The 25,103-nt window shown below is 34.9% G+C and overlaps 1 protein-coding gene across 4 annotated transcripts in view; it reads right to left on the bottom strand.

The window, feature by feature from the left end:
• Positions 1-25,103, bottom strand: part of TMEM232 (transmembrane protein 232) — a 342,108-nt gene that overhangs the window by 216,674 nt on the left and 100,331 nt on the right. For all 4 annotated transcript variants that reach the window (XM_074382794.1, XM_074382800.1, XM_074382803.1 and 1 more), the window contains 3 exons: positions 19,695-19,794; positions 17,211-17,377; positions 10,292-10,425 (listed from right to left, as the gene is read on the bottom strand). In XM_074382794.1, the coding sequence (XP_074238895.1) occupies positions 10,292-10,425; positions 17,211-17,377; positions 19,695-19,794 (401 nt within the window). The remainder of the gene's footprint in view (positions 1-10,291; positions 10,426-17,210; positions 17,378-19,694; positions 19,795-25,103) is intronic.

Here is a 25,103-nt window from a genome sequence, read left to right as displayed (position 1 = left end):
CAGGAACCAGAAGTTATTTTTACAAGACCTTTATGCATCTTTAATAAAGCTCAGGATAAGAAACCACAATGAAAAGCCTTGATGCTGAGATGAAAGGTAGTAGAGTAAGATAAAAGATTTCAAAGAAATTAAAATGTAAAAATATAATTAAAATCCATAGTTGAGGAAGTTAACTGCAGAATAACACTTGGAAGAGGAAACTTGAGAAAGCCTTTCATAATTTAGAGGAAAATGTGGAAAGTATATCTATTACTAATTATTATTGAAACAGACAAAAATCAAGGAAAATGTGGTAGTCCTACAGAAGAAAGGAAGGAAGGAAAGAAGGAAGGAAGGAAAGAAGGAAAGAAGGAAGGGAAGAAGGGAGGAAGGGAGGAAGGGAGGGAAGGGGGAAGCAGACTAGAAAGGGGAGAATTAGAGTAAATAAATTAGTCTCGGTCATTGCTGCACATGGAGAAGAGGGCAGTTAGTATTTCACTCTTGATTTTTACTACTTAGAGAAATCAGTTCAAAGAATATGTTTAAAATAAAATATTTGTGAACCGAATCCAACAGCACATCAAAAAGCTTATCCATCACAATCAAGTTGGCTTCATCCCAGGGATGCAAGGCTGGTTCAACATCCACAAATCTATAAACCTAATCCATCACTTAAACAGAACCAAAGACAAAAACCACACGATTATCTCAATAGATGCAGAGAAGGCCTTTGACAAAATTCAACAGCTCTTTATGCTAAAAACTCTCAATAAGCTAGGCATCAGTGGATGGTATCTCAAAATAATAAGAGCTATTTATGACAAACTCACAGCCAATATCATTCCAAATGGGCAAAAGCTGGAAGCATTCCCTTTGAAAACTAGTGTCAGACAAGGATAACTTTTCTCACAACTCCTATTCAACATAGTATTGTAAGTTCTGGCTCGGGCCATCAGGCAAGAGAAAGAAATAAAGGTATTCAATTAGGAAAGAAGGAAGTCAAATTGTCCCTGTTTGCAGATGACATGACTGTGTATTTCGAAAACCCCATTGTCTCAGCCCCAAATCTCCTTAAGCTGATAAGCAGCTTTGCAGTCTCAGGATACAAAATCAATGTGCAAAAATCATAAGCATTCCTATACACCAATAGCAGATAAACAGAGAGCCAAATCATGAATGAACTCCCATTCACAATTGCTACAAAGAGAATAAAATACCTAGGAATACAACTATCAAGGGATATGAAGGACCTCTTCAACAAAAACTACAAAGCATTGCTCAAGGAAATAAGAGAGGACACAAACAAGTGGAAAAACTTTCCATGCTAATGGTTAGGAAAAATCAATATTGTGAAAATGGCAAAACTGCCCAAAGTAATTTATAGATTCAACACCATCCCCATCCAGCTACCAATCACTTTCTTCACAGAGTTGAAAAACAAAACACCTTAAACTTCATATGGAAGCAAAAAAGAACCCACATAGCCAAGATAATCCTAATCAAAACAACAACAACAACAACAAAAACAACAACAACAACAAAAAACTTGGAGCCATCACTCTACCTGACTCCAAACTATATTACAAGCCTACTGTAATCAAAACAGCAAGGTACTGGTACCAAAACAGAGATATAGACCAATGGAACACAGCAGAGCCCCAGAAATAATGCTACACAACTGTAGCCATCTGATTTTCGACAAACCTGACAAAAACAAGCAATGGGGAAAGGATTCTCCATTTAATAAATGGTACTGGAAAAACTGGCTAGCCAAATGTAGAAAGCTGAAATGGGTTCCCTTCCTTACACCTTATACAAAAATTAACTCCAGATGAATTAAATATTTAAACATGAGGCCTAAAACACCATAAAAACTCTAGGAGAAAACCTAGGTAATACCATTCAGGACATAGGTATGGACAAGGAATTCATAACTAAAACACCAAAAGCAATGGCAACAAAAGCCAAAACAGACAAATGGGATCTAATTAAACTTAAGAGCTTCTGCACAGCAAAATAAACTATCAATAGATTGAACCAGCAACCAACAGACTGAGAAAAAAGTTTTGGAATCTACCCATCTGATAAAGGGCTAATATCCAGAATCTACAGAGAACTTAAACAAATTTACAAGAAAAATACAAACAACCCCATCTAAAAGTGGCCAAATGACGTAACGGACACTTTTCAAAAGAAGATATTTATGCAGCCAACAAACATATGAAAAAAGCTTACCGAATCACTGGTAATTAGAGAAACGCAAATCAAAACCACATTAAGATATCACCTCACACCAGTTAAAATGGCGATCATTAAAAAATTTGGAGACAACAGATGCTGGAGAGGATGTGGAGAAATAGGAACACTTTTACACTGATGGTAGGAGTGTAAATTAATTCAACGATTGTGGAAGACAGTGTGGCAATTCCTCAAGGATCCAGAAATAGAAATAGCATTTGACCCAGCAATCCCATTACTGGGTATATATCCAAAGGATTATAAATCATTCTATTTTAAAGACCCATGTGCACACATATGTTTATTGTGGCAAAAACAATTTACAATAGCAAAAACTTGGAACCAACCCAAATGCCCATCAGTGACAGACTGGATAAAGAAAATGTGACACATATGTACCATGGAATACTATGCAGCCATAAAAAAGGATGAGTTCATGTCCTTGGCAGGGACATGAACACCACATGCTCTCACTCATAAATGGGTGTTAAACAATGAGAACACAGGGGCACAGGGAGGGGAATATCACACACTGGGGCCTGTGGGGTGAAGGGCTAGAGGAGGAATAGCAGGGGATGGGGGGACTGGGGAGGGATAGCATTAGGAGAAATACCTAATGTAGATGACCCGGCAATGGATGCAGCAAACCAGCACCATGGCATGTGTATATCTATGTAACAAACCTGCACAATCTGCACATGTACCCCAGAACTTAAAGTATAATTTGAAAAAAAGAATACATTAGAGAAAAAAAAGAATATATTTACCTTCATTGCCTGATTTTTGTTACTCAGAAAAGATGGATGAAAAAAATCTAGCCTTTAGCATGTCTGCTAAAAGGCTTTTTCTCCTGCTTTCAGGACTTCATTCTTTGAGTTCCAGAGAAGCTGGTTTGGGAGAGTGAAGTGATGCAGCCTCAGACAAGCAATGATTGCCCTCTCATCAGGGAAGGCAGAGGTGGGGCACTAATTGTTTCCCTCCACCCAGACCCATCAAGCTCTCCTGGCTATTGGCTGGTTGGCGGTAATTAAACCTATTAGCAGAATCTTTCAGGCACCACCTTTGTTTTTCTGATTTTAAAAAATATAATGGCAATTTATGAGACACTGATGGGGTTGCTGCCTCCATATCATGTAAAACAGTTCTTATTAAATAATTTTAAGCTGGAGAGTGTTATAGTCACCTTTATGTTATAACCCTGGCAGCATAGTGTATGACAGATTATTGAGGGGAAGGACTTAAGGCAAGGAGACCAGTGAAGCTGGTCAAGAGGCAATAAGAGCCCAAACCGAGGTAGTGGGAACAGAGAGCAGGAGAATAATTTTGAAGTGTCATTGGTACAACATTGTCAGATCCTGAATTGGATGGGGAAAGTGAGACAGAGAAGATAAGATGTCTGATTTTGTTTCCTGGAGAAGAGGACATGACGATGTGCACTGAGGTAGAAATTCAGAAGGCAGAAGCCTGAATGGAGAAAAATTAGTTCAAATATGAACTGGCAGGACATGTGGTGTCTAGGGAAGAACTAGAGTCTAACAGGTGTTTTCATATTACTTATCTCATTTAAGTCTTTCAAAAGCTCTTTGAGGGGGCTGTTATCGCCATACAACTGCTAAACAGACTCTGGGGTTCAATAGGGGTTAAGCAACATTCAAAATTAGACAGGTAGCAAAAGACAAGACTAAAACTCACGTCTTCTGGCTTCAGGTTGCATTGTTGTTTCACTATACAATAATGTAGGAGCATACATAGTGGATATTTACACTTGAAACGGACTAAATAGTTATAATTGGCTCCAGAGATCAAAGGATCATTAAGAAATCCAAGAAACTACTCAAGAAGCACCAAGGAAATAACAGAAGAATGAGTACCTACATTGAGATTTCAGTTCGTGAGGAATGAAGGAGTCTTAATGCAAACTTCTGTTTGAATGGTCTAGTTTAGGCCATCAAATGGACATTATAATTACTAGGATCAAGGATATAGACAATGTGGATATCAGTGATCTAGCTGAAAAGGAAGTGCCTTGCTGCCCATACAAAGCAGTTAATTCTTTGTTTCATTCATTTTGATGCAAACACAAACACTGTACGTCTGGAAAACACTTGCCATATTCAAGACAGTTTTAAATTGTCAGTCTTTTTGGGAATACACTTATGGAGCACATTAAATCAGTTATTTTGTGTTGGGAGATATAATTTTATGTCATACTGCTGGACTGAAATGCCATACTGCATTTCTCAGCAGTCTTCGCTTGGCTAATAATTCAATTATAAACACAATTCATTATTTTCATGTTAGATTAGAAAGCCTTTTGCGTTGACTTGAGCTATCTCCCCAGAGCAAATGGTGCTATGTATAAAAGGCCAAACCACAGGGTGGAGCATTGAGAGTATGAAGCATCATGTAAAATTAAACTGCATTAAATGGAACTCTGCCTTCCAGCAAGCTGCTTATCTTCAGCTATGGGCAGATAAAGGCCAACGCATGGCAGCTGGGAGGGGGCTCCTGCATTTTCTTTTCCTTTACTTCATCGGATTTTACAGTCTTCAGTATTCTTTCTTCAGTTTTACCCTGTCCCCCAGCAAAGCTGCTCTAATTCTGTGAGTGCCTTCCTTGAGCCCTGTCTTTGATCCTGAACCTGCTCTTTTCCAGGCTCAGCTGAAACCATTTGTTTCTATTTGTTTCTTTTTGTATTGCAGGATCTTTATAAAAGGGGTTAGAAGAAGTCTCCCACGGAGATACATGATGAATTACCTACTGAAGATAGCATCAGAAATGGACAGATAAGTACATTTCACTTTCATGGGCACAAGCACAAGCGATTTTTGCCACTATAAATAAAATTTCTTCTAATATCTCAGTTGAATGGGCTCTCTTTGCTTTCTAAATCTCTGAACATTTATTCGACATTATGTTACTTTCCTGAGATGTATGGCAAATGAAATTGCTCAGGTTACTCCAGCTAATGGTCACTGGTATTGAATTTTAGGTGTTAAACCAAAAGTGTCTTCCACCAAGTGTTACAATTTTAAGGCTATTTGGACCAGCAAATCCTGAAGTCTTAATGTATTATCAGGGTCTGGTGCTTCAATATTTCTTTATCATTCTAAATACATGCAGTTCATTTTCTGAATTTTTTGCATGTACTCAGTGGTATCTTAGGAGTACATGAGACCAATATTAAAGTTTCCCTAAAAACATAAAATCATTTCTATTTTTATTTTGGTAATTATATTACAGATTGTATTACTTTATCTTGGGTAATGGCCTCTTGAAACCTATATAGGCCTTAATATAAATAAATATTTTGTAAGGAAAAGTTGATTGTAAATTGTTATCATTATACCAAATATTTTTAAATCAATTTTAAAAGTTGATCAATTTAATCAACTTTATAAAGTTAGTCAAATTGCTAACTTAAAAACACAAATTATTATTTTAATGCCAATAGTTTTTTTTTGCTAGAACCTACTATTTTTTAAAAAAAAAGATTAAAACTTTTCTTTAAAATAAAAAAAGGCAATATAAAAAATAGAATCAAAACTATTTGGCAGTACTCTTTTTAGCAATTATTGTTTTCCTTTCTATTAAGAGCAGTCACTGTATTTTTCACTTTACTCCTCTGTTCATTGAGCATTGTCTAAACACTGTTATCCCCTTCTTCACTTGATAATTTCCACAATATCCTCCCAGAAAAAGAAAAGTCAGGTTTCAGCGAAAGGCTGTCTCAAAGCAGTTACCTGCTTAACAATGCAACTAGAATGACAGTTGAATGATGCACTGGAGAGAGTGCTATACCAAAACTCTTAAAATCTGGTTCCACTCATCAGTAAGCCTAATAAACGTGGCCTCAGTTTCTTTATTTTTAAAATAAGAATGGTTTTGTATTGTCTGTAATGCTCTAAATTTATAAAATACTAAGTTTTAAAAAACTGGTACATAAATATTTACAACCTTAACCACAAATCATTAGCAAGTTAAATAAAATAGATGTCAATACAATACAGCAAAATCTAAAAATTGGTTAAAGAAAGAATTGACTTCCACCATTCGATATTCTTAATCAGCTACATTTACTGTTTTGGCAATCATTTAAACTTGTTTATTTGATAATTATTAGAGTACTTTTAAAATAAATTTGACAAAGCCATACAAGATTTATTTTTACATGTTAAAATAAAATTTTGGTTATGTTCTAAATCCAGTTAGAGTTTTCCAAGAGCTTAAGTAGTTCTAGTCATTTGTCATCTTGGAAATAAATTAAATATTTGACTACCCAACAACTTACTTTCTATCATTAAAAAGGGTCTGAAAGAATCTCCACAGCTTTCAGAATCGGCTAATTTGCACCAGTAAGAACCTCTAAATTTTTGTGTTTATAGAAGCTCTTTATTAAAATATAATAAAGTTATATTATGTACTATTGTAGTAAATACGATGTATTTGCATTTTAGTTTCATATTTATAAATAGTATTCTTTATTTTAAAATGTAAAAATATCGCAATCTTTGTCAAACTGCAATACTGAACAGGTTTCTCTCATCAGACTATGAGACAAAACAAATTATTGATTAACTCTAATCTAAAGTAGGTTATTTTTAAGGAAATTAGGTAAGCTTTAAGCCATCCTCCAAAAATCTTTATTTAATCCGAAATCCCACAAACTTCCAAATACAAGTGGGAAAATAACTTTTGTTCATAAAAAGTGTTTCAGACTTTTAGAAGGGTCTACATTTGATTCTGAGGGACTTAGAATTTACATATACAAAGGCCTTTGGTGTAGAATGAGCTGCCAGAGGCTTAAAAAGAGGAATTAATTAAAGAAAGAAAGAAATATGGCAATTGCATTTTCAACTTGGTATTGCATTACAAATTATTATTATCATTGAAAAATAATTCAAAACTCTGATTCTCTTTAAAAAAGAATGCCCTCTGATCAATTTCCTCAGAAATATTCCTCAAGACAATAAAGGTCGTATATGGCAAGCCTACAACTAAGATTATCCTCAATGGTGAAAAGTTGAAAGCTTTGCTCTAAAATCAGGAAGAAGACAAGGATGCTCACTCTCACCTCTTCTGTGTAACATAATACTAAAAGGCCTAGACAGAGCAGTTAGTCAAGAAAAAGAAAAAAAAAAGTCATCTAAAAAGGAAAGAAGAAAGTAAAACTGTTTTCGTTGGCTGACCAAACGCTCTTATATATAGAAAACCCTAAAACATCCATTAAAGCAATACAAAAAAAAAACCTGTTAGAACATTAAATGAATTCAGTAAAGTTGAAGTTTGCAGATGACAAAAATCAACATATTAAAATCAGTAGCACTGCTATATACTAATGACAGACTATCTAAAAAAACATATTATGAAAGCAATCTCATTTACAATAGCAAAAAATAAAAAAATAAAATACTTAAGAATAAATTGAACCAAGGAAGTGAAAAATCTGTACACTGAAAAATATAAAATAATGAAAAAATTAAAGCCTAAACAAATAAATGGGGAAAAAAATCCATGTTTATGGATAGGAAAAATGAGTGATTTACAGGTTTAATGCAATTCATATCAAAATTTTAATGTTATTCTTCACAGAAGCAGAAAAAAAAATTAAAATTTGTATGCAACCACAAAAGTCTCTTAAGAGCAAAACGAAAAAAGCTAGAAACATCATAATACTAGATTTTTAAGTATATTACAAAGCTATAGTAATTAAAGCAGCATGGCAATAGCACATAGAGACATTTGCCAAAGGCACAAAATAGAAAGACCAGAAGTAAATTCAAGCATTTATGGTCAATTGATTTTTGACAGTTACCAAGAATACACAATAGGGATAAAATAATCTCTGCAATAAGTGGTATTGGGAGAAGTGAAAATCCACATGCAGAAGAATTAAATTAGCCTCTTCTCTCACACTACACAGAAAAGTTAACTCAAAATGGATTAAAGACTACTTCAATTATAAAATGAAACATTAACAAAGTAAAGAGACAACCCACATATTTGGAGAAAATATGTGCAAACCATACATTTGGCTAATATCTAAAATATAGAAGGAACTGAAACAACTCAATAACAAGAAAACAAATATACCAATGAAAAAAATGGGTAAAGGACCTGAACAGACATTTCTCCAAAAAAAGACACACTAACGGTCAACGGATAGATGAAAATGTGCTAAACATCACTAATCATAAGGAAAATGCAAATTAAAACCAAAACGAGCTATCACCTCACACCTGTTAGAATGGCTATTATCTAAAAGATGAAAGATAACAGATGTTGATGAGGATGCTGAGAAAAGGGGATCCTTTCACATTATTAATGTAAAAACAGTATGGAGATTCCTCAAAAATTGAAAATAGAACTACCATATCATCTAACAATCCCACTTCTACATATATATCCCAAAAAAGTGAAATCAGTGTGTTGAATAAATAACTGAATTTCCATGTTGATTGCAGCACTATTCATAATAGCCAAGATATGTAATCAACTTAAGTGTTCATTGATTGATGAATGGATAAACAAAGTATGATATCTATACACAATGGAATACTATCCAGTCTTTAAAAAGAAGAAAATTCTGTCATCTATAAAAACATGAATGGACATGGAGGCATTATGCTAAATGAAATAAGCATAGTATGGAAAGATAAATACTGTATAATCTCACTTGTACATGGAATCTAAAAAAGCCAAACTTGTAGAACTAGAGCATAGAATGGTATAAGACTTGGGATGGGGAGTAGGGGAGTAGGGAAGATGGGGAAAAGAAGAGATGTCAATCAAAGAGTTCAAAGTTTCAGTTAGATAGAAAGAATGAGATCTAGTAATCTATTGTACAGTATTGTGACTATGGTAAAGAAAAAAAGAGTATATTTCAAAATTGCTAATAGAGTAAATTTTAATTGCTTTTACCACCAAAAAATGATAAGGATGTGAAGTGATGGATATGTTAATAAGCTTGATTTACTCATTCCATAAGATATACATATATCCTAACATCACATTGTACCCCATAAATATATACAATTATTATTTGTCAACTTAAAAAGTCTTTCCTCCACTGAACTCATGCCAAAACTATGACTTTTCATTTTCTCATCCTAAATTAACATATGTACAGGAGAAAACTAATATTTATCAGTCAAGATTTATTTTTGTCTGGGTGCAGTGACTCACACCTGTAATCTCAGCACTTTGGGAGGCCTAGGTGGGCAGATCACTTGGGCTCAGGAGTTGGAGACCAGCCTAGGCAACATGGCGAGACCTTGTCACTACTAAAACAACAACAACAACAATAACAACAAAAATAGCTGGCATGGTGGTGTACGCCTGTGGTCCCAGCTACTTGGGAGACTGAGCTGGGAGGATCACTTGAGCCAGGGGATGGAGGTTGCAATAAGCCAAGATCACTACACTGCATTCCAGCCTGGGTGATAGAGTGAAAAAAAAAAATTTTTTTTTAAGATTCAGTTCTGTTATACATTAAAATAAGGCACAAATACAGTATCAGTATATTTAAAATATAAAATATAAAAATATAAAAATATAAAAGATATATAGAATATATTTTATAATATATATTTTAAAATATAAAATACATAAAAATATAAAAAATATAATAATATAAAAGTATAAAAATATTGTAATATATAACAAAATATAAAATCAGTATATTTTGTTATACATTACAATAAGGCATAAACACAGTATCAGTATATTTTTTCCAATAATATATTGTACTTCACTGCTTTTGTTTAACAACTTAGAATATAAAGGCTATTTGCAATGCAGAAATAAACTTCTTGTCAATAAAAAATTGCATTTAATAAAATAAACTATGCAATGCATGCATGTACATCTAGCAAAACAGAAAAAGAGAGAAACAATGTATTGATGAAATGAATTAATACTAAACATGTAAATTGCCCTTGCCTTTGGAACCGAGATTACACATTTGTTTCATAGTCAACTGAGGTGTGATTAACATTTAGATACAAAGGTTATTTAACATTTAAGCACAAAGATTTCTCCATGAGTTACGCTGGATTTATAGGATCACTCTTACCAGCATTTCTTTTGAAGCTGTGTTTTATGGAAGATGAGATGTTCAAGCACGTTATTCAACTGAGGACTGTTATTCTGAACACAAGACCAAGCAGCAACACAGTGCCAGAGCAGGTGGTTAATTTCATATCCTCCCTGATTAAATTGCAAATGTTTTGGGAATTAAAATATAAAAATATATGTGAGAAAGAGTTCTTTGACTTGAACAAACATGAAAATAAATTTTAAATATCCAAATGAAAATGCATATTCTCTTACTCTTTATATTTCACCAAGTGGAGCAATTTACATAAATATATTTTTGAAGTATATACAGTTAACCTGAACCTAATGTATATATTTTTCACATGAGTCCCTTGTGTTCAATGATATCAGCTCTACAATATGGCAAAATTTCTGCATCCCGTAAGGGATAGCTATTTGACACAACTGTGGTTCGTAGATTCATGTGACTTAGTTCTCCCTGACACTTGAGAAAGAAGGAATTGGGAAAGTTTGAACAAAACTCTAATAGCATAGTATGTTTTAAAATGTGGATTTCTACTTTAAGGACCAAAATATATGCCTAGCAAGACATCGTCAATGTCTTATAGCCTAAAAATTCAGATAACAAATAAGCTGTTGTTTAGTTTTTTTCTTAGAGTACTTCGCAACACTTTTATACATTTAATTGGTCTACTAAAGTAACTGGTAGAAAATGACATAGCACTCTGAGTTTTTGCCAGCAGTGAAGTTTCAAATACATATTCTGTAATATGCACTTGAATTGTTAATTTAGTTGATATTCTGTGATTTTATGTTAAAATGAATCTATAGGGTGTCATCATTCTTATTTATTAAATTTTTATGTTGAGTACTCTTTAGATAGAAGACCAGAAGTTTATACATAAATTTTAAGCTAAGATACTTTAAGTTTCTAACATAATGTTTAGTTATGTCTTAGAGATGTGTATTTATCTACTTTATCCCAGGAACACTGTTAGATTCTGGAGATAAAGGCATGAGAAAGACAATGTCTGCACAAGGCTACTGACTCTGGGAACAGTAATTAAGAAGAGCAAATGAAAACAATTCAGTGTTTAGAGTGTTAAAATACACCACAGAAAAGCTCTATTCTAAAATAATGTCAAGCATCAGTCGGAGACATATTGACTTCAATAAATCCACATATAACTCAATTTTCTGCTTTGTGGTAGAGTCTATCCCAAAACTGGAACCCATATAAATAATTATTTTCTCAAATTGCTCTAGTTGTCTCAGCCTGGATGCCTGACAGTCCTCAGATTGGAAACTTACTTTAAATATGTTTTAAAACCTTGGAATGACTTGACTGGCTAATTTATAATAAATATTATTTTAATCATAGATATTGCAGGACTATATGAACAATTCAATTAGGTCAACCATTCTGGCATTAATGTATTTACGTACTATCATCAGAGAAAATTTCAAATGTATTTAGTAAAGAAAAAAATCAGGACTTAGACAATGAACAAGATTTAAGTTTTATCTTCAATTTTACATTATGTCAATTTTACACATTGTGGAGAAATTAAAAAGCATCCTCTTACATCTGGGACTGATTTGAAATACTATTACAAGCTGGTCTGATATGCACAGCCAGGTTATTTTGATCTCCTGTTGTACATAAACTCACAAAATAGCAATTTCAGACAATATTACTCTGAGACCATAATAAATAAAGTCACTTGACAATTTTTTTCTAAGCACAGATATAAACAAAGTCACTTGGCCACCCACAAAATACCGAATCACAGAATTGCCCCATTTTTTGACAGGATCAAACCTCTAGAGAAAATTCTTCCTTCCTTAGACTCTTCCCAAGATCATCCAAATAAGGTCCAAATGCTATAGTAGATTGCTTCTAACACAATCTTATGAAGATATCCCATAGTTCCTTGTGGTATGTATTTCTCTCTCTCTCTCTCTCTCTCTCTCTCTCTCTCTCTCTCTCTCTCTCTTTTTCTCTGTCCAAGTAATAAACCCTTCCTGACAGGTGGGGCTTATTATTTAGTCTCAGGAATTTTATGTATTTCAAGCATTCTTTTTTTTTTTTTTTTTTTTTTTTTTTAATGAGACAGTCTCGCTCTGTTGCCCAGGCTGGAGTGCAGTGGCACGATCTCCGCTCACTGCAACCTCCACCTCCCGAGCTCAAGTAATTCTTCTGTCTCAGCCTCCCGAGTAGCTGGGATTACAGGTGCCCACCACCATACCCAGATAACTTTTGTATTTTTAGTAGAGACTGGGTTTCACCATTTTGTTTAGGCTGGTCTCAAACTCCTGACCTCAGGTGATCCACCTGCCTTGGCCTCCCAAAGTGCTGGGATTATAGTATACCACACATGGCATACTCTTTAGCAAGAAAGTTCTCCAAAGAAAAAATAAATTTATTAAACTTGGATGAATTAATATAATGATGATGATTATGTGATTTAATACAATCATCACATATATCATTAGTGCAGAAGACCAAGAGTGAGCAATGTTGCTTTCTCTTGGAGTTCTGTGCCTTTACACTAAGTCAGTCCTGCTCAAGGTGTGGTTGGCAGATAACTGCCATTTGCAAACTGTTAATGAGAGCACAAAAATGAAAAATATATATTTAGAAGCTTTCATACCAATTTTGACAAAGTAATTATATATATTCAGTCTAATATAAATTAAAGCTTATATTTTTATGTCTTCTCTATTTTAGTTTTCGATAATTCGTTGTTATATTTTACAAAATTATCTTGATGGTTTGGAAATGTAAACATAAATTAGGGAAGATCTTTTACCACAGTTTGAAAAGCACTGAGCACTGCCTTAAATGACTCCCAGAGAACTTTTGTCCCCTCCCTCTTTTTCTTCTTTCTCTCCCTCCCTCCCTCTCTTTGTTTTCTCCCTCCTTAACCCCCTCCCTTCCTTTCTTTTTTGGCTTTTATAACCACTTTCCACAGTTCTTTCATCTCCCTCCCTTGCTGTTCAGCTTTGTAGCTGGAACGATGCCTACTTTGAGAAGCCCACCTACAAAAGTGTTGTTAATCTACTGTTGGCTGAAAATTCAGATAACAACACCAGCTTAAATGTTATGCAAATTTATACATAAATTCTGAGTGTCTGACTAGGCTCTCTTTTATAACAGAAATGAGCTTTAAAGCATGGGCTCTATTTTGGCTGCTCAGGGACAGCTTTCTGGGTTTCAAGTAGTTTTAGTTTTCAGTCATTTTGGGGATGGTTGATATTGCCATGAAAGGATCTCTCAGTACACAGTGTTACCTGGATAATATGACGTGAATCATAGAATAATGCTCCTAATTTTAAGGAATTTATGTCTCGGTCTAATAATTCTTAGTAACCATTTACCATTATAGGATACCACAAAATGTCCCAAATTTAGGTAATGCCTCTAACACTTAAAGTGTTAGAGGATGAGATTGCTAATCACACTAAAATGTAAACTGTGTTTGCTAGTTTTCAGAGAACTATTTGTACTTTGGAACAGATGAAACTATTTAAGAAAAGGCCTACTGCATTGCAGCAGGGTTTAAGTCTATCTGCTCCAAAGAACTGTTATTACTACTATATGGCAACTCTGCTTAGAAAATTCAGCTTTGCTTGTGAGCAAAGGACAGAATGAGAAACTCAATCCAGCATTCTGGCCTTGCTAAAAGAGCTAATTAAGTGCACCATTTGTCAAAGTCAATGGAAACCCTGTGTCTGGATCACGTAAAAAGGCATTAAAAAGAGAAATGGGGTCCAACAGCAGAGGAAAGGAAATTTCCTATTCTTAACTGGAACCTATGCTCACATGGTATGTATCGTAACGTACCATAATATCCTATAAAATTTCCAATGCAATTTTGGTAGCACTTTGACAACAAATGAAGTAATTATGCTTTTATTTCAATGCAGGTAAGAACATTAAAAATCAAATACTTTACAGGGGCCAAAGTATGCTGCTATGAAACTTTTAGCATTATCAAATAATAAGGGCTGTAAGAATAAATTCACAAATCCTCTGCTATAATATACTAAAATAATCATGAGGAAAGACGAAGAGATTGATGCAAATGTCTTTTATATTTCCATTTCTTTTTTTTTTTTTTTTTTTTTTTTTTTGAGATGGAGTTTCGCTCTTGTTACCCAGGCTGGAATGCAATGGCACGATCTCGGCTCACCGCAACCTCTGCCTCCTGGGTTCAGGCAATTCTCCTGCCTCAGCCTCCTGAGTAGCTGGGATTACAGGCACGTGCCACCATGCCCAGCTAATTTTTTGTATTTTAGTAGAGACGGGGTTTCACCATGTTGATCAGGATGGTCTCGATCTCTTGACCTCGTGATCCACCCGCCTCGGCCTCCCAAAGTGCTGGGATTACAGGTTTGAGCCACCGCGCCCGGCCCTTATATTTCCATTTCTATCATTTTTACATCTTTTTCCTCTTTCCTTTCCCAGGTGACAGAGATGGGTATTGAACGAGTAAATACTCAACTGAACTGGAAGGGCTGGCTGTACTGGAGAAATTGGGCTGAAACTGGGAAACTTTAAGACGTGAGTCAAGCACTGACTGAGTGCTGATTAGCCAAATCAGCAATTTTAGCAGCACTAGGGCTACACTATCCTATATTTATAGTCTTTATATTATGAGATAAGAGGAGGAGAAAAAGAAGGGCGATAAACCTGATAGGCCAAACTCTGTTATAATCCCCTTACAGAATCACATGGATAGAGCTGAAATAGAATTTAGAAGAGATTGAATCTAAGCTTTGTTCTACAAAGCAGAAAAAGGCACAGAGAGATTTCGTGACTTGTCCTACTCTAAGCCGATATGTTCCTTTAATGTATTGACATTTTTGCCCCTTCCGATTCAGGCTGAGCTGTACAGCAGTAAGCTTCCATTTGCTTGCTTTGTGTGTGCACCAAGAGTGACAAAATGGATTCATTCTTAAAGAGCATCAGAATCAACACTGACAATTGCCTACTTCATAGCCAGAGCATTCACGTTGCTAAGATTTCATGGACTCTTATTTGCTTAAAGGAAAAACATTTCAATCACTACATTAAGTCAAAATACTTAACGTCCTTAGATGAAAATATTATAGTTCACTGTCAAGGGTTAAGTGAGGTCCTAAATACATTCCTCAACAATTATTATTCATGTTTGCATGGCATCTAACAATTTCACAAACACATGCTTTTTTTGCAATCTTTATAACAACCCTGTAGAAGGGTTATGGCAGATTGATGATGATGATGATGAATATGACAATAATGATGACTTTTTAAAGACATGTAAGTGGAAGTTTGGCAAGACTGATGGACCTTTCCTAGATCACAGAACCATTTCATAAGCAGGTCTGTTCTCTTCATGACCGGTGCTCTTTCTGTTGCTCAGTATCTTACATCACATATTTACTGTTAAAACATTTTTCAAACTTAAAAACAGATCCCTTTCTCACATGAGGCAATTTGTGCTCATTAGTAATTATAACCAGAAGGCTCAATTTACTTGGTAAATGTCACTTGTTATATAAATGGTGAACTGGTAATATGCCAAAAAGAAAACACTTAGGCCTGGAAAGACTACAAATACATGTGTTTGAATGTTTTTTTCTTATATATTTAATTTATAGCTGATTTTAGAAAGGACTCACAGGAAGCATGGGAAAATTATAAGGTAACAGATAATATTTAAAAAGGGAATCTTCTTTTAATTTCCTTAAGTGTTTCAACTTGCATTATGTTAAGTGTATTTTTCCTTTTTTAGAAGTTGCTAGAAACACAAATTTTCCATTTGTAAACTACCAAATAATAAATATGTTTAACAAAAAATAAAAGAAGGTTTTGAAATGCTTACTGTTCTTTTTTGGAAAATACGTGAGGAAAGAAAGGCATTATTGGCCCCAGAAATTAAAAGTTGTCTTTTGAAGTGTATTAATCTATAAGGCATATGCACAATTATATGGTTCACTGTACTTGGGTTTACATAATTAGTTTATTATATACAAACAAATTATATAATTAGGACAATTTTTAAAGGATTATTAATATCTGAGTTAGAAATTAAGAGATTTATCATAATCTAAAGATTATTATTTCATAATTTAAACTATTTTTTAAAGTTTTTGGTTGATTTTAATAGCATATTAAATCTTATTTCTTTTTTTTTTCTTTTGAGACGCAGTTTTGCTTTTGTCGCCCAGGCTGGAGTGCAATGGTGCCGTCTCAACTCACCGCAATCTCCGCCTCCCAGTTCAAGTGATTCTCCTGCCTCAGTCTCCCAAGTAGCTAGGATTACAGGCATGTGCCACTACGTCCTGCTAATTTTCTATTTTTAGTAGAGATGGGGTTTCTCCATGTTGGTCAGGCTGGTCTCGAATTCCTGACCTCAGGTGATCTGCCTGCCTAGGCCTCCCAAAGTCCGGTGGCTCATGTCTGTAATGTTATTAAATGTTATTAAATATTAAATGTAATTAAACCCAGCCATTAAATGTTATTTCATATGAATTATGAAAGCATCAAAATAATATACTTGCTTTCGTAATTTGACCTTTACATACTTTCCCTTTAACAAAAATATAATATCTTAAAATGTTAATTTACAAGTCAGTTTCAATTCTGTTGCAATTTTTAATTAAGTAGGTGAGATGGAACTTATGAAGAAGAAGGTATTATGGCATTACTCCATTTAAAGTAGTAGTAGTATATATTGATACCTCACTACTCATCCTATTAACTACTGTCCAGGAAATGTGCATTTGGTTGCATGAAATTCATGTCTTTGCTGTTCACCCCTCTCCTACAGCTAAACTCATCATTTCTCAATGCCTACTGTATTGATAAGCACCATTATTTAATCATAGTAATCATATCTGATGCATCATGCAACAGGATATACCCACCATACCAGATTACCCACCATATCAGAATCTGTTTTCTCATATCTTTTTTCATTTTCCACAGGGCTAAAAATTGATTCAGAGCGGAGTTCTCTTTTATCTATAATTTCCGAGGCTTTCAGGATGAATTGCACATTTGAAAAGATGTTTGGATACTTGTAATATGATTCTCCAGAGAAAGAAAGTGCTATTGTAAGAAAAATAATTTGTGAGAAATATTTCATTAATGTTTGGCATTGTGTTTCATTTGTCTTTTAGCTATTAAACTATAATTAAATTCAGTATTTAGATGCAGAAATCGCTGTAGTTTTGTATTTAAGATTTATAATGTTATGTATGCCCCCTGGTGGTGTAATAGAAAACTAGATGGTAAATAATTTATACACAAGAGTTTATATAATTCAGAACAGCAATTTCATAATCATTGAATGCCCAATTAAATACAGTTACTGTTCAACAATGCTTGGAAGCTTCCAGATGAAAATAAATCAAGTTATAATAGATGCTGTATTCATAATGGATACTTTGACATTGTAATTCTACAAACAAATCAATGTCATTGATTCTAGACCAACATTCTCCAGTTTTATTCCTTCTCAAGATGTTATTATTTAGTTTTGAAAATAAATATTTTAAATATAGGCTACAACAATGTAATTTAACATAACACCATGTTATATTTAATAAAACCATCTCAGTGCTGCTCTTTCTATAAAAAAGTTTTTAAGACACACTTTGGGTTTTAATCCATCCACGCAATGGAAAAATCAATAATGACCATTCTACTGGACAGCTATGTGGAGAGGTAGAGTTGCTGATAGCTTCGGTAGAAAACAGCCTATTGTTAAAGGTAAAGCTGTACCCTAAGCCTCTACGATAGTTGGTAAGAGGGCACAACTGGGGATTTTATTCTTGCGTATGAAAGAAAGACTAGGGGTGTATATCCTCGATAACAAGCTAATATGAGAACTTGAGGTTTTTACTCAAATAATTTTTCAAAGTGCATTTGTTGTAATCATCTGAATATTTGATAAGCCACTATGCCAAACACCATGAGGAGTTAAGAAGTTGTATAATTTAATGAAGATATAAAAACAAGTGAAATGTTAGACAAGAATTCCTATTCTGTCTGTCTACAGCTACATCTGATCGGTACGTACGCTAATGGTACTGGCTGATAAGTCTCCAAAACACTTCTGCTATTCTCTTGGTCATGGTTCCATCCACCATGACTTTTTCATCAAATATTATTCCCTTTCTTTATCTTGAATCCTTCCTTTCCTTATCCTACAATATACTAATATTTTGACTTTGGTTTTCCACTTAAACTATTGACATATTTACATATCAGCATAAATATTTATAGCTAAGCTTTTACTGAAATAGGTCACAATCTTTGCCTTATGCTTAAATTTTCCCTCACTGTTTGTTTACCTCCAATCTGAATTCTGCTTCCACCTCTCCACTGGGTATGCTCCCAAGATCAGCAGTGATTTTCTGATTGCAGAAACTTACCATTATTTGTCAGACCTTCTGCTATGTAATATTTCTATGGCAATGTTGATCTTGAATTTCTGTCCTTAAACATAATCACTCCCTCTTATCTCTCTTATTTCTCCTTTACTGAGCTCTGTTACACCAATAATCCATTAAATGTATATGTTTCCCAAGATTTCATTACTGGAATTAGTTTCTCCCTGCCCCTCACCCTCAGCCATATTAATGTAAATGACTGTCAATTCCATAGTCCAGGCAGGCTTCACTTATTTCCCTAGTTCCAAACCTATGTTCTCAATAGCTTGCTGGGTATATATACCTGAGTGACCTTCAAATTCAATACAACCAATATTTCTCCAAATTTTTCCTAGTTCAGACTATCATTGTCTCATGCTATTACTCAATATGCAAAACTTCAGCTCCCACTTGAATTCTTCACTCTTCTTTACATATTGCTTAGATTCAGTTGATCACCAAGTCCAGAACCTTACTAAAGTATGAATTTAACTTTCCTGAAATCTAAGGAGGTAGACACTATTACAAATAAGGAAATTGAGTCACAAAAAAGCTCATACACTCAAGTGGCAAAGTAAAAAGTAGAATACAGAATGAGGGTCACCAGTGTCTAAGGCAGGGAGTAGGTTGCAGGAATGGTTGGGGATGTGGTAGGTATTAGGTGCAAAGCTTCAGTTAGACAGAAGAAATAAGGTATAGTGGTCTGTTTCATGACATGATGACTGCAGTTTATAATACTGCATTTTTCAAAATTGCTGGAAAAAAAAGTAGAGTTAAATTTTAAATGTTCTCACTACAAAGAAATAAAAATGTATGGGGTTGGGGGGACAGGGAGCTGAACAAATGTAATCTGGCCCTGAAGCTGTGCTCCTCAACACCACACCTCTTTCACGAAAAATAAAATGCAACTTATGTTCTTTATAGTGATAGTCTGAGCCTCTCAAAATATAACATAAAACATTCATAAGTGCAAAAAATAAAAGATATCCTACCATATAAATATGGTTGAAGCCTAAGTAAATGTTGTTTAAAACTTTCTAGGTGACCATGCAGGAAAAATATAAAAAGCCGTAAGAAGACCAAATAGCCAATCTGTCAAAAGAGAAAAGAAAAACGCGTGTTCGTGTTGCATCAATAAATGTTTAAAATCCATAAGAAAAATCAACCATTTTATTATTACATTTTCTTTTGAGAAAACAATTTTAAATTCACTCAATATTGTTTTTGAAATAACATTAAAACATTTATATCAAGATTGAAATACTAGTTCAGCCAAAAAAAACTTTTATAAATCATCTCTACATTACATATAATGACCAACACTAAATGCTATTTTGTTCTATGTCCTTTAGGACAGTGTTTTTAAAATTGCAAGTCATGCCCCTTAAAGGAGTCATGAAATCAATTGAGATATTTTTAAATAAAATAAAAGAGAAGAAAAAACATAGTTTGTTGTACAATTTCTTGTTTCAGTATATAAGTGAGTGTATATTATATTAGCTGATTGCAATGCAAAAGATATTTCTTTCTATGTGTCTCAGTCAAAACAATTCGAGAACCATTGCGTTAGTCAGTGTTGAAAACTATCCTCCTTCTTCATAGTATGCTGTGCTAAGCTCCATATTCCCTCAGGAAAAAAGACCTCTCACAGTCATTATTAAATAAGCAATGCAAAATCTTACTTCTGTAAGATTAGTAAAAATATAGTTTGTTTCACACAGAATACATAAAATAGAATGTCTGCAAAAATATATAATCTGCAACATTTTACAGAAAAATAGAAAAAACAAATTAACTACAGAAATAAACAGAATACAAGTTGCTGAATTACGGAGAAGACCCAAATAACAGCAATGGCTGTCACTATCCTGTGTGTGTGTGTGTGTGTGTGTGTGTGTGTGTGTGTGTGTGTGTCTGTGTGTATCTCCAAATTCTCTTAACAGAAATGCAGAGTATCATTAGATACACATATAAAAAGAAAATAACATTAAAAAGATAAATCTAATGAAATCTCAGTGCTTCATCCAACACTATGAAGCAAATAAGGAACATTACTGGAATTTGAACCCAGGAATGTATATATTGCTCCAAAAGCCATGAGCTTTCTAGTATGGCAGTTATTTCCAATTTTTTTTTTCTTAAAACCCTCTATTATTACAAATAAATTTTGAGAATACATTATTACTATTTATAAATGTATTCATAAAGTATAAACATATACTATTTGTAGACTTATAAGGTATGTAAAAATAACATGTTTATAGGGTATGCCCAAGACATCTCTTCAAAGATATAGACAACTTTATTATAGTATTGTGTTTCTCTAAGAGACTGAAATTAAATGTGAAAAAAATTAAAAGAATATTAAAATACAGAATTAAAGGAAACTACTTCATAGATATAGACAATAAATGAATAGCTAATCAGAAGGGGGATAATTTAGTATTTTACAAGGATGAGATAAAAATACTGAAAGGAATATAATATTCAAAAATGTAATAGGAAACAAAATAGAAAATACATGAAAAGCATGTCAGTATGAATAACATCTATTTTTATACCTCAATCTGGTCAAAATTTCACCTGGCCTAGAGACTAACTTTAGTTATAGCTATACTCGAAAAATGGTTTTAAAAGCTTTCATCTTAATATTCTTGAAGGCCAAATTTTTATTGACAAATCTACCTTTCCATATTGTATATTGGACTTTCTATGTATCGTTCTTCATGTATTATTTGTGTACATATTCTCTTTGTTGTTTGACAACTCAAGCTTTGCCTCCTACATTGAATTTCTGCTTGTTAGTTTCTCTTTCTCAGCTCTCCCATATCTCCTTCATTTGACCTTTACCTCCTTCTTCTCTCTTTCTATTTCCATCTCTCCTCTTTTTTCTGACCCTTTTAGCTGACTATGAAATTGAAGGCTGGATATTTATTATGTTTGTATTTTAATAGTTACATGTTTTATGTTCTTGCATAGAATCTCGAGGAGCACCACTTATATTTCTATCTAATATATATAAAACTGCTGTTGCTCATATGTTATTCTGTATACTTCTGTAGGCAGAATTCAATAATTAAGAATATTGTACACTTAGAGCTAGATAGGAAGGAAAGAATGTAAATAAAATACAAAGAAAATAATATTTGGGGATCATGTATCTCTGGATCTATTCAACCCTGAGCTACTTCTCCAAAGGAGAACAAAACAACGCACCTACAGTGGGTGATGCCTCTATGATAATACCCTTTAATAAAGCATTCTGTCAAAAGAAAAGCAAAAGAGAGGTTTCCAATAGTCTTTCAGATACATAATGAAAACCCTGCAAAGGCAAGGAGGACAACTGAAATGGTTTCTTGCTTCTTGAGTTCAAAGTGCTTATAGATAAAGGGCGTGCTTATTTCCACAAGACAGTTTATATTAGCTAGAACAATAAAGAGCAAGCTTAAAGCTTACTAATTTTAAAAATTAGTAAATCTGCATACTCCCTCTCTCCAGAAAGAAGAACGACAATTATGAATCAATAATCACACCGCAGATAGAACAACTAGGAGGGAACACTGGAGTCCAACAGAGAACTTACGGGAAACACCTCTGGCACAGAGGTGATGTGGTTTGGCTCTGTGTTCCCACCCAAATCTCATTTCAAACTATCATCTCAGGTGCTGGGAGAGGGGCCCAGTGAGAGGTGATTGGATCATGGGCGTAGACTTCCCCTCTACAGTTCTTGAGATAGTGAGTTCTCCTGAGATCTTGTTTGAAAGTGTGTGGCACTTCCCCTTTTACTCTCTCTCCTGCTTTGACATGTGAAGATGTGCTTGCTTCTCCTTCACTTTCTGCCATCATTATAAGCTCTTTGGGACCTCCCCGTCATGCTTCCTGTTAAGCCTGTGAAACTGTGAGAATATTAAACCTCTCTTCTTCACAAATTACCCAGTCTCAGGTACTCTTTTATAGCAGTGTGAGAATGAACTAATATAGAAGGGAAGTAAAATCATCTGGGAACACATAGGGATTTGCTATTGGGGGAACGGGTGTGAAAATTTCAGTGGGTCTATGTTCCTACCATGAACTGCTACAATCTGAACCATGGCAGAGCTGCTCTACCCACTTAGGTTCTGACACTAACATGGATAGTGAGCTAGACACCCCACAAGGGCATTGCACCAGGCAGAGAACTTGTGCTGGTTCACTCACACCCCTGAGACCTAAGCAACTACAGCAGGGTACCATTGTGAAAGCACAGCCATCATGGGGCTGTATCCTCCCTTTAGAAACATAGCCTTTGTATCTCTATATCCCAGGAGCCCCCACTGACATTCCTCAGTGTCTACCCAGGGGGCTACAATGACAGAGTACTGCTGGACACAAAGGTGCTACAGGGCCCCAGTACTGTGGCCCACAAGCAGTACTACTTCCAGAAAAGATACGGCACAGTACACTAACATGGCAGTTCCTGGATCAAAGAAAACAAAAGCACACACTTTCCAGAGCCTGACAGCTTCCTGTCTGGGGCTATGAGAAGAAATCCTGCCCCAGCAGCAGCATACACTCTGTGTTCAGGCTTGTGAGCAGAGAGTGAGATTCCATTTGTGCCACCCACCATCCCAAATGGAAGTTGCTGCCACTGGGAACCCAAATGGAAGCCAGCTACCTGGGGCTGAGGGCAGTGATCCCACTCCACTGGTGGAGTGGCCTCCATGTTTAGGCTCATGCACAGGGACACCCTCTCCCACTCTGCATACCTCTGCAGGCTCAGCCACTGCTGCTGCCACTAGAAGCTAGGGAAGGTGAACCTAATGGCTCCTTTCTGGCCCTGCATGGTGACCACACTCCCACTGGTGGAATGACTTCCACGATCAGCTCATGTGCAAAGAGAAGGGCTCCTTACCTTTATGTGTAGCACTGCAGTGCTGCTACAACTGAGAATAAGCAAGCCTGAAAGCTGCATGACTGGGGCTGTGGGTGGAGACTGCATTGTCACCATCTCCAACGTCAGTATGCACTGCTCAGGACCCAGAAGGTTGTCCCACCGCTGCTACTACTACTACCCACACCATGCCACCTACCCAGGGAACCAAGAAATCACTCACCTGCCTGGTCCACCACTGTCACTATCAGGAGCTAAGCAGAATACCTAGAGGCCCAAGAATTGGCCTGCCTGCTCCTGCCAATACCAGAGCAAGTATCTTGTAGGGGCCAGAAGAACAGGAATACTCATCCCACTGCTGCCACCACTGGGAATCAAAGACTAACCCATCTAGAATCCCTGTCCCCAGCCAAATTTCCCCACAGCCTCCACTTTTAACCATACCCTAAACCACTGAGAAATCACAGATAACACTGAAGCTGTTTACAGCCAAAGAAATTGTATAAGGATTGCACAACCGCATGTACTCAGAATCAAAAACAAAGGGCCCTACTAACCAACACTATGGATATATCTTCAGGAAAAAATCCTCCACTGTGAATGCAAATTCAAAAAATTAGAATGCATTTCTATTACACCAGATACACAGTTATCAATGTAAGGAAATATGAAAAAATAGGGAAATATGACACTTACAAAGGAACACAATAATTCCCCAGTAACATATCCCAATCAAAAAGAAATGTGTGAAATCATGGGGAAAAAAATCAAAATTATGACACTAAAGAAACACAATGATATACAAGAGAATTTCAAAAACAATATACAATATCAGAAAAAAATTCAAGATATGAATGAGAAATTTATCAAAGAGACACATATCATACCAAAGAACCAAACAAAATCTGGAATCGAAGAACTCCTTTAATTAAATAAAAAGTACAATCAAGAGTTTAAACAATAAATTAAAACAACAGCAACAACAAAAGAATCTCAGAACCTTAATACAGGTCTTTTGATATAACTCAGACAAAAATAAAGAAAAAAATTTTTTAAAAGAATAAACAAAGTCTCTGTGATATATGTGACACCATAAAGTGACCAAATACATGAATTATTGGTATCCCTAAAGGTAAAAAGTGAATGAAAAAGTTCAAAAAATTATTTAACTGAATAAGAGGTGAAATCTTCCCAAGTCTACCAAGAGATTTAGACATCTAGATTGAGGAGACCTCACAATCCCAAAACAGATTCAACGCTAAAGGCCTTTTCCATGGCACATTATAGTCAAGCTATCTAAAGTCAAAGATAAAGAGAAAATTCTAAAATAAACAGAAGGAAAAGTAATCTAGTCAGCCTTGAGCAGACTAAAAGTAGATATCTCAGCAGAAACATACAGGCTAAGAGAGAATGGAATGATATATTCAAATTGATACAAGAAAAAAAACACTTGAAAAACCCTGGCACCAAAGGATAGTGTATCCAGCAAAATTTTCCTTCATAAATGAAGAAGAAATAAAGCCTTTTGCAG

This window comes from Saimiri boliviensis, chromosome 1, assembly GCF_048565385.1.
Source record: "Saimiri boliviensis isolate mSaiBol1 chromosome 1, mSaiBol1.pri, whole genome shotgun sequence".
Lineage (NCBI taxonomy): Eukaryota > Metazoa > Chordata > Mammalia > Primates > Cebidae > Saimiri > Saimiri boliviensis.
This window is presented reverse-complemented; position numbering and strand designations above follow the sequence as displayed.